This window comes from Epinephelus moara, chromosome 14 (assembly GCF_006386435.1).
Source record: "Epinephelus moara isolate mb chromosome 14, YSFRI_EMoa_1.0, whole genome shotgun sequence".
Lineage (NCBI taxonomy): Eukaryota > Metazoa > Chordata > Actinopteri > Perciformes > Serranidae > Epinephelus > Epinephelus moara.
This window is the reverse complement of record NC_065519.1, coordinates 13,703,506-13,716,661: the sequence shown is the minus strand read 5'-3', so window position 1 is coordinate 13,716,661 and position 13,156 is coordinate 13,703,506. Positions and strand designations below refer to the sequence as shown.

The 13,156-nt window shown below is 35.9% G+C and overlaps 1 protein-coding gene across 1 annotated transcript in view; it reads left to right on the top strand.

Annotated features, from left to right (window-relative positions):
• The window catches only part of acvr1l (activin A receptor, type 1 like), a 24,171-nt gene that overhangs the window by 2,458 nt on the left and 8,557 nt on the right, over positions 1–13,156 (top strand). The window contains exons 3-9 of the mRNA XM_050061630.1: positions 2,432–2,686; positions 2,828–3,039; positions 3,791–3,890; positions 5,138–5,284; positions 5,863–6,138; positions 7,244–7,441; positions 7,613–7,743. Of these exons, the coding sequence (XP_049917587.1) occupies positions 2,432–2,686; positions 2,828–3,039; positions 3,791–3,890; positions 5,138–5,284; positions 5,863–6,138; positions 7,244–7,441; positions 7,613–7,743 (1,319 nt within the window). The remainder of the gene's footprint in view (positions 1–2,431; positions 2,687–2,827; positions 3,040–3,790; positions 3,891–5,137; positions 5,285–5,862; positions 6,139–7,243; positions 7,442–7,612; positions 7,744–13,156) is intronic.

Below are 13,156 nucleotides of genomic sequence, written 5' to 3'. Positions count from 1 at the left end.
AGGAGGAGGAGGAGGGGGGGTCAAGCAGGAGGGTGTTGAGGTGTGAGAGGGAGGAGTGGGGGAGGAGGGCAGAGTGGGAGATGGTTGACCAAGACAGACAGCAGAAGAGTATATAGTATATATAGTATAGCTGGCAGCTATCATTTTTAGTGAGAATTGTTTAGCTATTATCACCCATCTCTCGGAAAATCATGGAGTTCGGAGCTTAGCAAAGATTTAAGATGCTTTCAGACTTTGTGGCATTTTTGCACCATGTAACCATTTGACAGTGTCACATTGCAGAGCTCCACAAGGTCACCAAAACATAACAGTTTCCTAGAAATATATAAACCTGACCCAAATTTACACTGAAGCATAGCAACAGCCGCACCACAAAAAAGTGTGTGCATCATAACAGCTACAACTAATTAGATGTAAATGGTGTTTACACATTTGCAATATATTTGGTTTCTGCTTACATAGCAGAATCACTCTCTTCATTCAAGAATTGCTTGAAGACCTATGTACCTCTTCTGAGAGTACTTACTCAACTAATGTGCTCTCTCTTTCTATCTCTCGCTCCCCAGATAATTTTTATTTTCTGTGCACTTACTTTATGCATCTTGTGACACTTGTGTCAGAAGGAACTGGGTGTTGAGCATCTGCAGTGGCTTGTATTGTACCTCATTTGTACATTGCTTTGGACAAAAGCATCCCCCATATGAATCACTTTGAATGTTTCCTCTCCCCACCTTCCCCTAGCTCTTATTGGCTAGATAGTAGGGGTGGGAATCACCAGAGGACCCATGATACGATAGTATTTCGATATGCTGAGTATTGCGATACATTGCGATTTATTGGCGTTTTTCCAACTGCAAATTATTTGCCTGAAGGAAAACTTTGTCACACCAATTTTGCCACATAGGATAAAGTTTTCAGTCTGTTCATCTGACTTCAATAAATATCAGTAAATGACAAAAAGCAGACAGACTGACCAACACTGTCATAAAACCTGTCAGAAATGCTGCATACACTTGACAAACTGTTACAACCACAATCCCCCATTCTTGTCCTGCATTTTGCAGGAGGTCTGGGATGTTTGCTCAGGTGTGACTTTCGTGTACTGTTGTAGTTTGGAGAACACGAGACAGCAGTCTCCAGTCCTCTGTAAGATAATGTGCCGTTATAGTCACATATGAATCCACTGACCTTGAAGTCCAAGTGTCAGAATTTAACGCCACCCTTCCTGCTTTACTCAAAGATTCCTCAACTTTAGGTTCACTTCTCTGTAGAGCTTGCGTACGGCTGTGTTAGTGAAAATACATCAGGACGGAGTCACATACCTGGGTGCGAGTGTTTTTAACATGTAGCAAAAGCCTTTGTTTTCATCAGCACTGTCTCGACGCAGATCTTTGCACATGAAGTAGATGATGGACTCTCTTAGCTCTCTCAGAGTTGGATGGTAGTTTTGTCAAGCTAAGTGTGTGCAGTGTTTGTTGATTTTTCGGCAGCACGGGTTTAGCATTAGCTTGGCCATCAGCAGCTAACACTATCTCTGGATGATGGAGTGTGAGGTGAGTCCTCATGTTCGTAGTATTCCCAGAGTATTTTATTCTCATAGGACACTGCTTGCAAATCACATGTGTCTTATCCAATTCTCTGGTGCGTCCATCTTTGTTTTGATTAACTTCCTTCCTCGTCAGGAAAAAAAAACATCAGCACTATCTAGTGAACAGATAAGAAATTCATTGTATTGTTCTAGTACCAAAAGTTGTATTAAAATGTTTATTTACAAAAATTGATAATGTCTATAATAAAAGATACATACTTGGCTTCCATGCATCAATATGGCAATAGTATGCTGTATTATGTACTAGGTAGATCAACACATTCTGTTCCAGATAACAGGTTAAGTTTTCTGGATGTTTTTGAGTAAAACATGAATCTAGAGTTACGTGAGACAGGACAAACACAGTACATTAACTTGGCTTACAGGTAAAGAAAAACAAAAAACAAACATGTGTCTGGCTTACAGGAGCTTTATGATCAATTATTCCAACAATAATGGATCCCCACTGCAAAAAATTGCTGAAATTAAAGTGCAGTTTAACAGTGAGTCATACACTTGGTACATCTTGGCTAATGAATAAAATTAAAATGGGGAAAACTGGAGGATTTGTTTTATTGTTCATGTTTGTTTATGGCTAACACAAACTTAATTTTGGGTGCAGTATAAGTCCGTCCCTCCTGGTGGCAACTGCTTGAGGGTGACCACAGTGCCCATTGCTGCTTATCTGTCCTATAGTTATGTTTTGCCAGATGGGTATCGTGCTAGTTTGAGTGAGATGGAAGTCTTGGTGTCGGCTCGCTGCCTTAAATAAGTCAACAGTGTGTCTCTATGCACTGCGAAACAGCGTGAGTGTATGCTGAACTCATATCTTCTCCTCCACAGATGGACTATTGGTGTGTCTGTGTGATAGCCCAAAATGCCTCCAGGACACCCAGTGCCACGGTACCCGGTGCTTCTCCTCGGTCAAAGTGGGCAGCAGCGGGATGGAGTTTGACCATGGCTGCATGGATGATCCAGAGAAAATCAGTTTGCAATGCTCCACAGCTCCATCCTTCTACCATGTCATTTTCTGCTGCTCTCAGGACATGTGCAACGGCAACACCACCAGGAGTTCGCTGATTGCGCTGCTTCCATCAGGTTGGTGGTAGATCATAACATGCCTCATTCTGATAATGAAGAGAATTCTCAAATAGACTAATTATATTCTGTAGCCGTCTGTTAAATGATCTGAGAAGCGTAAAGACTTTACATTTTATAATTTCTCCCTTTTGTCCACAGTCCCAGAAGGCAAGCCAGTTCCCTATCGTGTGGAGACCTTAGCTCTCTTTGTACTCGGTCCAGTGGTGGTCCTGGTTCTGCTGTCTGTAGTGTCAGTTCTGGCCTGCAGGAGGCTCCATCACGGTCGTCTGCAGAGGCTGCAGGAGTTTGACACTGAGCAGGGAGCCATAGACGGCCTCATCACCTCCAATGTGGGAGACAGCACTTTAGCGGTAAGAACAAGAGAGGTTCTTGTTAAAAACAATGAACAGAGATTGCGTTCTCACTTGTTCTGCTCACTCCAAGCCTTAATAGTGTGTTACATCTGGATTAGCAAAGTGTTCCCCTCCCAGAAATTATTTTCAGTTGTACAAACTTATGCTTACGTTCATCAACTTTCAGTTTTTAAGGTTATCTACAAGACGCGGTGAAGGATGGTTATTTGTTTGATCTAAATGCATGGCCTTAAATGATGTTGAGTTAAATACTGCTTTTTGTGTTGCAATTTCATGTTTGAAATGTCTAATATGGTTTTATGGTGCGCTGGTCCTCGATGGAGACATTGAATTCATTCACATGTGATAGAACAAAAGCTGCTTTCTATTTTTCCCCCCAGTGAATAAAATCTGTCATATAATTCTATTTTAATTGGCATTCACAAGGTGTATAAAACCATCTAATTAGTGAAACTTGCAGGCGCCTTGATTTAACCCCAACATTGTGGTGTTTTGGTCATAACTCTTCCATAACCTCCAGTTATTTCTTGCTATCTTTGCCTTAATTAGGCCCCAAAGTCTGCAGCACAGAAATAGTGCTGCCTACACACTGACTCCAAACCACACTTTTTTTTATAAATAGACAAAGTTTCCTTTTCCAGTAAGATCTTTGTCAGCGCTGAATTCCAGTAGCCTTGCACCTGAATGTGATGCTTCTTCTGAATATTGTAGCATGCTCAGCTAATCTAATATGTGTGTCTGTCTTTAGGACCTGTTGGACCACTCATGCACATCAGGCAGTGGTTCAGGTCTTCCCTTCCTCGTCCAGAGAACTGTGGCCAGGCAGATCAGCCTGATGGAGTGTGTAGGTACGTGCCCTGTCCTTGAAGAGCCTGATTTATTTATTTATTTATTTTTAACAATCACCTACACTTACTGTCTTGACCCAATGCAGCACCCCATTTTTTTCTTCACACACACTCCCTTGTCTGGTCCCTCTCCCTCTACACTAAAAACAATCAAGCTGTTCCACGTAGTGCTCCCCCTAGAGGCCTGGAGAACTTCCACTGTGTTGACTGGATGTGCAGTGTTTTTCTGTTGCATTTGTTTTGGGGGGTTTTTTCTGTGTTTTTGACTTTGCGTGGTTACTGTATTTGACATATGTTTGCTGTCAATGTGTTTGTTTAGGCTTTCTGCAGCACATTTTTTTCATTTGCAGCATGTTTCTGTTGTATTTGTTTTGGATTTTCGTATCTATTTTTGTTAATGGCATCATTTCGTTTCTCCTGATGGAAATTTTTTGGGTTACTTTACCACATTTGCTGTTGTTGGCCACCATTAACAACACATCACAGCACGTCTGTAGGTCAGATTCAGGTCTGTTCGATTGGGAAACTGATTTTATCAATCAACTAATTTAATTGGAACCTTATGAAGGTAGTAATTCATGTCACAACTAGCGGGATATTTATATAATATATGACATATTAAACAGAATGATTCAAAACAAAAAGAAAAATCTACAAGTAGCCTACATTGCAGATTATTTTACTTACACTGAGAGCAAACTGTCATCATGAGTCAGTCTTGCCTAGACTCAGTTTCAGTCTGCAGCTGATATCAGTGTTTTGAATCACTGTAGTTATTCTAGCGATGTCAAACAGATGATGTGAGGATAGGAGGTCACATCATTTTGACTCATTTACAGCAACTGTCGAAACACAAGTTGTGTTTCCTTGTCTTTCCATTCTTTGTGTTGTTGTCTTCAAAAGTAAGAGAGCTGTCTTAAGCTGGAGATACAAGGTTCACTCATTATCATGGCAACTCTGGCAAATTTCTTGACTGGCAAACTTAAGTGCCCAAATAAAATATGTAGGTCACAAGCCTGGAGATCCTGTTTAGCACCACACAGTAACAGTTCGCACCAGTTTGGAATTGGAAAAATGTGCCTTTGTGCAGCTTCATGCTGTTGATGTGGAAACATCAGCTCTGTTTTCAGACCAAGTCAGCTGCATTGTGAACGTTGCCATAAAATGATACGAAAACATCCTAAAAGCACTTTATAAATTTCTAAATCCTGACATCTCTCTGTTTCCTCCTCATCTCTCGTTTCCAGGCAAAGGAAGGTATGGAGAGGTGTGGCGGGGCCAGTGGCAGGGGGAGAACGTGGCTGTGAAAATCTTCTCCTCAAGAGATGAGAAGTCCTGGTTCAGGGAGACAGAGATCTACAACACTGTGCTGCTAAGACATGAAAACATACTGGGTGAGTCTGATACACACAAAAATGTAGCTCTTGTGACACCAGTTGGTGCAAAGGGGGAAAAGGTTAATGAAGACAAAACATATTTCTCATTGTAAAAGATGTAATTTCCCCATTGTCTCCACTGCAGTCATTCCAATCAAAGATTATGGTTTTAGCATTGTCACATAGAAAATAGTTAATATATCTTGTAAATGTCTGTCTTATATATAAGTATATAAGTGTCTAACATAATGAAAAGGAACCCCACAGAGAGACCTTTCTTAAGAGCAAGATCCTTTTTGTTATACCAGAAATGGCCCCGAAATCACCATTACCAAACCAGCCAGACTCCATTTAAATAAACAGTTATTTTAGCCTGTATAGAGCAGCAAATTTTGAATGACTCAAAATAAGTTACCCTTTAACACCTCTATGTTTAAAAAACAGTTACACAGAGTTGAATGCAATAAACACCTGTGTAATATAATGCAATCCAGTGTAAAAGCAAATAAATAAACTAAACATAGTTTTATGATCTTGTTTTATTTCTCATCTGTCATGTTGTTCTATCTGCCGCCTTCTCCGTCTCTCCTCCCCAGGCTTCATGGCATCTGACATGACTTCTCGCAACTCCAGCACCCAGCTGTGGCTCATCACCCATTACCATGAGAACGGCTCGCTTTATGACTACTTGCAGCGAGTTGCCGTGGAGACATCAGAGGGCTTGGCCATGGCGGCGTCGATAGCCTGCGGCCTGGTGCACCTGCACACGGAGATCTTCGGCACCGAGGGCAAACCGGCCATCGCACACCGGGATCTGAAGAGCAAAAATATCCTCGTCACTAAGGAGCTGCGTTGCTGCATCGCAGACCTCGGTCAGTCCAGTATTTTACTTTCTTCTAGTCGTGACATAAATCTGTTTGTCTTTGGGTTTTCAGACCCTTGATGTTATCGGCCATTTGTCCTGTACTTCATGCTTCAGATAAACAAAATTTACTTGTTTCTGTCTGCTACATGTTTTAATAGCACTCACAGGAAAACATATTTACATGCCAGCTCCATACTGACGACAGCCGTGGCCAGAGAAACTATGTTTTCACATTGTCCTTACGTATTCTGGTGAACGTGGTATCTCAAGAAAACCTTGAGGGAATTTTTTCAAATTTGGTACAACTGTGCACTTGGACTGAGGAATGAACTGATTAGATTTTGGTGGTCGAAGGTCAATGCCACTGTGACCTTTCATGTGTTTCATTCTTGTGAAGGGGATATCTCAAGTACACCTGTAGGAAATTTCTTCAAATTTGGCACAAACATCCACTTAGACTCCAAGATAAATTGATTAGAATTTGGTGGTCATAGGTCCAAGGTCAAGGTTACTATGACCTTGTCCGTCTCATTCTCATGAATGTATATCTCAAGTACGCCTTGCAGGAATTTTTTCTTCAAATTTGGCACAAATGTCCACTTGGACTTGATGATAAAATGAATGGCATCTGAATTTTTGAATTTTATTCGATTTATTTTGAAAATTAAAGAAAGAAAAAAACAAGAATAACAATTAAATGAACAATAAACTCTCAGTGTACAAATTCTCATAAAGAACATAAACAGTATAAAATATTTACATGTCCGAGAAGGAGTAGGAAGATTTATACAGTTATATGGTCCTCCCCCATCTGAATAAATGACCGAATGAAAGAATTAATGAATGAATGAATGAATGAATCTTCATTGCCATTACACAAAATGTTCAATGAAATTCCATTTGACTTCCTCGGTGTAAGAACAATTAGAAATTCAAGCAGTTAGCTCATATTTAACAAATACTTAATATTTGGCAACCAGCATCAAGTGCGTTGGGTTGCAGACTTCTTTTATTGGTCTCTTGCACAGTATCTCTGTATCTGTCCATCTTTTACCTAGTGTGTACTCATGTGTAAGTCCTACTAAAATATTGTATATAACTGCATGTTACAGGGCTGGCTGTGACCCACTTCCAGGCAGACAACCTGCTGGATGTGGGCAACAATCCGAAGGTTGGCACCAAGCGTTACATGGCACCCGAAGTGCTGGACGAGACCATTCAGACAGACTGCTTTGATGCCTATAAGAGAGTGGACATCTGGGCCTTTGGGCTGGTGCTGTGGGAGATAGCAAGACGCACATACAGCAATGGTGAGTGACATGCATTTCATGCATATTCACATAGTAAACAACCGCCTTTAAATTTTATTATTTACTCTTATTTACTATTATGCTGTTAGCAGGTAGACCTGATTTACCACGAGTTGATCCTCTTGCTCCAGTTACTTGGACTCATTTCTATCATCTCAATTGACTCTCCAGGTATTGTTGAGGAGTACAAGCCTCCATTCTATGATCAGGTGCCAAATGACCCCAGCTTTGAGGACATGAGGAAGGTGGTGTGTGTGGAGCAGCAGAGGCCTTTCATTCCTAATCGTTGGTTCTCTGATCCTGTAAGTATTAGTCTTTGACTTAAAGTGTATTTAATCCTGTTAATGATTTGTCCATTCATGGTCCCGCTGGAGTTGTGGCCACTTTAATTTCATAACAATCTTCAAACATAGTAAGTGATCACTAGGATGTCAGAGGCAGTTACTATCTGACTAACCAGTATGACATGAAAATTGAAGGTTTTAGGTGTTGTATATTTATGCCTACTATGACATTTTTACGGCATACTATACTGACTTTTTTCTACTTTTTATGCCATACTACGCTATGACACTTTTATGCCATACTATACTATGACTTTTTTTCTACTTTCTTTGACATAATATACTGACTTTCTTATGCTATACCATATTATGACTTTTTCTGTTTTTTTGCCATACTTAAATGACTTTTTTTTTGCCATACTACACTATGACCTTTTCTACTTTTTTTGCTATACTATACTATGACATTTTCATGCCATACTACAATATGACTTTTTCTACTTTTTGTGCCATCCTTTACTATGACTTTTTTTTTTGCCATACTATACTATGACTTTGTATGGCATACAACACCATGACTTTTTCTACTTTTTTTGCTAGACTATACCATGACTTTTATTCTACTTTTTTGCCACACTATACTATGACATTTTTATGCCATACTACAATATGACTTTTTCTACTTTTTCTGCCATCCTTTACTATGACATTTTTATGCCATACTATACTATGACCTTTTCTACTTTTTTGCCATACTATACTATGACTTTTTTTAAGCAGTTTCTTCGACATAGTATACCATGACTTTTTTCCACATAAGCAGCTTTTTCAACATAATTAACTATGACTTTTTAGCACTTTTTTGACATACTATACTATGATTTTTTTGCACTTTTTCGACACTGACGTTTTTTGCACTTTATTTGACATACTATACCATGACCTTTTTAGCAGTTTTTTCGACATACTGTACTATGAATTTTTTCAACATATTATACTATGACTTTTGACATACTATACTATGACTTTTTTTAGCAGTTTTTTGACGACATACTATACTATGACTTTTTTCAACATATACTATGACTTTTTTAGCAGTTTTTTCTTTACATAGTATACTATGACCTTTTAAGCAGTTTTTTACGCATATTATACTATGACTTTTGTTGACATACTATATTATGACTTTTTTCAACATATTATACTATGACTTTCTTGACATACTATACTATGACTTTTTTAGCACTTTTTTCAACATACTATACTATGACTTTTTTTCGACATACTATACTGACTTGTTTTTGCACTTTTTTACACATACTATACTGACTTTTTTGCACTTTTTTGACATACTGACTTTTTTTGACAAACTATACAATTACTTTTTTTAGCACTTTTTTCAACATACTATACTAAGACTTTTTTGACATACTGTACTATTACTTTTTTTGCACTTTTTAAACATACTATACTGACGTTATTATCACTTTTTCCTTTACATATTATACTATGACGTTTTTAGCAGTTTTTTCGACATACCATACTATGACTTTTTCAACATATTATACTATGACTTTTTTGACATACTATACTATGACTTTTTAGCACGTTTTTCAACATACTATACTATGACTGTTTTCAGCATACTATACTATGGCTTTATTTGCACATACTATACTGACTTTTTTGCACTTTTGTCGACATACTATACTGACTTTTTTGCACTTTTTCGACATACTATACTATGACTTTTTTCAACATATTATACTATGACTTTTTTGACATACTATGACTTTTTTTAGCACCTTTTTAACATACTAAACTATGACTTTTTTGCACTTTTTTACAGATACTATACTGACTTTTTTTTGCACTTTTTTGACATACTATACTATGACTTTATTTTAGCAGTTTTTTGACGACATACTATACTGCGACTGTCTTCAACATACTATACTATGACTTTTTTCGAAATACTATACTGACTTGTTTTTGCACTTTTTTACACATAATATACTGACTTTTTGCACTTTTGTCGACATACTACACTGACTTTTTTGCACTTTTTTACACATACTATACTATGGCTTTTTTTTTTACATACTATACAATGACATTTTTTTAGCACTTTTTTCAACATACTATACTATGACTTTGTTTGACATACTATACTATTACTTATTTGCACTTTTTAAACATACTATACTGACATTATTATCACTTTTTTCTTTACATATTATACTAAGACTTTTTAAGCAGTTTATTTGATATTACTATACTATGAATTTCTTGCACTTTTTTGGAACATACTATACTATGACTTTTTAGCACTTTTTTCGACATACTAAACTACGACTTTTTTACACATACTATACTGACTTTTTTAGCACTTTTTTGACATACTATACTATGACTTTTTTGACATACTGTACTGTGACTTTTCAACATATTATACTATGACTTTTTTGACATACTATACTATGAGGTTATTTTTAGCAGTCTTTGGTCATACTATACTGTGACTTTTTAGCAGTTTTTTCTTTACATATCATACTATGACTTTTTTTGCACTTTTTTACATATACTATGACTTTTTTTTGCACTTTTTTTACACATACTGTACTGATTTTTGCACTTTTGTCAACATACTATTCTATGACTTTTTTCAGCATACTATATTATACCATGATTTTCTACTGTACTATGAATTTTTTTGCACTTTTTTGGAACATACTATACTATGCCTTTTTTTTTGCACTTTTGTTGACATACTATACTGACTTTTTTGCACTTTTTTGAAATACTATACCATAACTTTTTAAACATAATATACTGACTTTCAGCGCTTTTGTCGACATACTATACTGACTTTTTTGCGCTTTTGTCGACATACTATACTGACTTTTTTGCACTTTTTTCGACATGCTATACTATGACTTTTTCAGCACTTTTTTCAACATACTATACCATGACTTTTTCGACATACTATACGGACTTGTTTTTGCACTTTTTTTACACATAATATACTGATTTTTTGCGCTTTTGTCGACATACTATACTGACTTTTTTGCACTTTTTTCGATATACTATACCATGACTTTTTTGACATACTATACAATGACTTTTTTGCACTTTTTTCGACATGCTATACTATGACTTTTTTCGACATACTGTACTATTACTTTTTTTGCACTTTTGTCGACATACTATACTGACTTTTTAGCACTTTTTTCTTTACATATTATACTATTACTTTTTTAGCACTTTTTTTGACATACTATACTATGAATTTCTTGCACTTTTTGGAACATACTATACTGTGACTTTTTAGCACTTTTTTCAACATACTATACTGACTTTTTAGCACTTTTTTCAACATACTATACTCTGACTTTTTTCAACATATACTATAACTTTTTTGACATACTGTGACTTTTTTTTAGCATTTTTTTCAACATACTAAACTATGACTTTTTTCGACATACTATACTATGACTTTTTTTGCACTTTTTTACACATACTATACTGACTTGTTGCACTTTTTTTACATACTATACTGACTTGTTTTTGTACTTTTTTACACATAATACACTGACTTTTTTGCACTTTTGTCGACATACTACACTGACTTTTTTGCACTTTTTTCAACATACTATACTATGACTTTGTTCGACATACTATACTATTACTTTATGTGTACTTTTTTACACATACTATACTGACTTTTTTAGCACTTTTTTCAACATACTATCCTATGACTTTGTTTGACATACTATTACTTTATGTGCACTTTTTAAACATACTATACTGACGTAGCACTTTTTTCTTTACATATTATGCTATGACTTTTTTAGCAGTTTTTTCGGTATACTATACTATGAATTTCTTGCACTTTTTTGGAACATACTATACTATGACTTTTTTAGCACTGTTTTTGACATACCATACTATGACTTTTTTTCAACATATACTATGACTTTTTTTTTGCACTTTTTTCAACATACTAAACTACGACTTTTTCGACATACTGTACTATGACTTTTTTACACATACCATACTGACTTTTTTAGCACTTTTTTGATATACTATACTATGACTTTTTTGGTACTTTTTTCGACATACTGTACTGTGACTTTTCAACATATACTATGAAGTTTTTGACATACTATACTATGAGTTTTTTTTTAGCAGTTTTTTCGTCATACTATACTGTGACTTTTTTCAACATATACTATGACTTTTTAGCAGTTTTTTCTTTACATATCATACTGACTTTTTTTGCACTTTTTTACATATACTATACTATGACTTTAGCACTTTTTTTCAGCATACTATACTATACCATGATTCTTTTTAGCAGTTTTTTTGACATACTATACTATGAATTTTTTGCACTTTTTTCAACATACTATTCCTTTTTTTGCACTTTTTTACACATACTGTACTGACTTTTTCACNTATACTATCTATGACTTTAGCACTTTTTTTCAGCATACTATACTATACCATGATTCTTTTTAGCAGTTTTTTTGACATACTATACTATGAATTTTTTGCACTTTTTTCAACATACTATTCCTTTTTTTGCACTTTTTTTACACATACTGTACTGACTTTTTCACTTTTGTCAACATACTATTCTATGACTTTTTTCTGCACTTTTTAAACATACTATACTGACTATTAGCACTTTTTTCTTTACATATTACACTATGACTTTTTTAGACATAAAATAGTATAACTTTTAGCAGTTTATATGACATTATACTATGAGGGTTTTTTTTACAAACTATACTGACTTTCTTTCAACATACTATGACTTTTTTAGCAGTTTTTTTCAACATACTATAGTATGACTTTTTTGTTTTACACATACTATACTGACTTCTGTAGCACTTTTTCGACATACTACACTATGACTTTTTTCAACATACTATATTGACGTTTTTGTGCTTTTTTTGACATACTATACTATGACTTATTTTAGCAGTTTTTTAGACATACTATACTATGAATTTTTGCACTTTTTTGTGACATACTATACTATGACTTTTTTCTACTTTTTATGCCATACTGTACAAGGACATCATATAACACGATTTATTTGTACTGTTTTTGCCGTATGTTATGCCCCTCCCCTGGGCAGCCCTATAGGGTGAACAAACCTCCATCACTGACCCAAAATAATCACATAAGACACATTTAAAACGTTCCAATCCATGGGATTTATTAACAAATAAATAAGCAAACAAGACAACAAAAATCCAAGAGGCCGTTTACACGTACACGGTGATTTTGATAAACGGAGACATCTTCCTTCGTTTGTGCCCTTCGTTTACACGCAAACGGAGATTTCTCCTCTGAAAACCAGTCTTTCTAAAAACTCCGGCCAGAGTGGAGATTTTGGAAAACTCCGGTTGCGCGTTTGCAT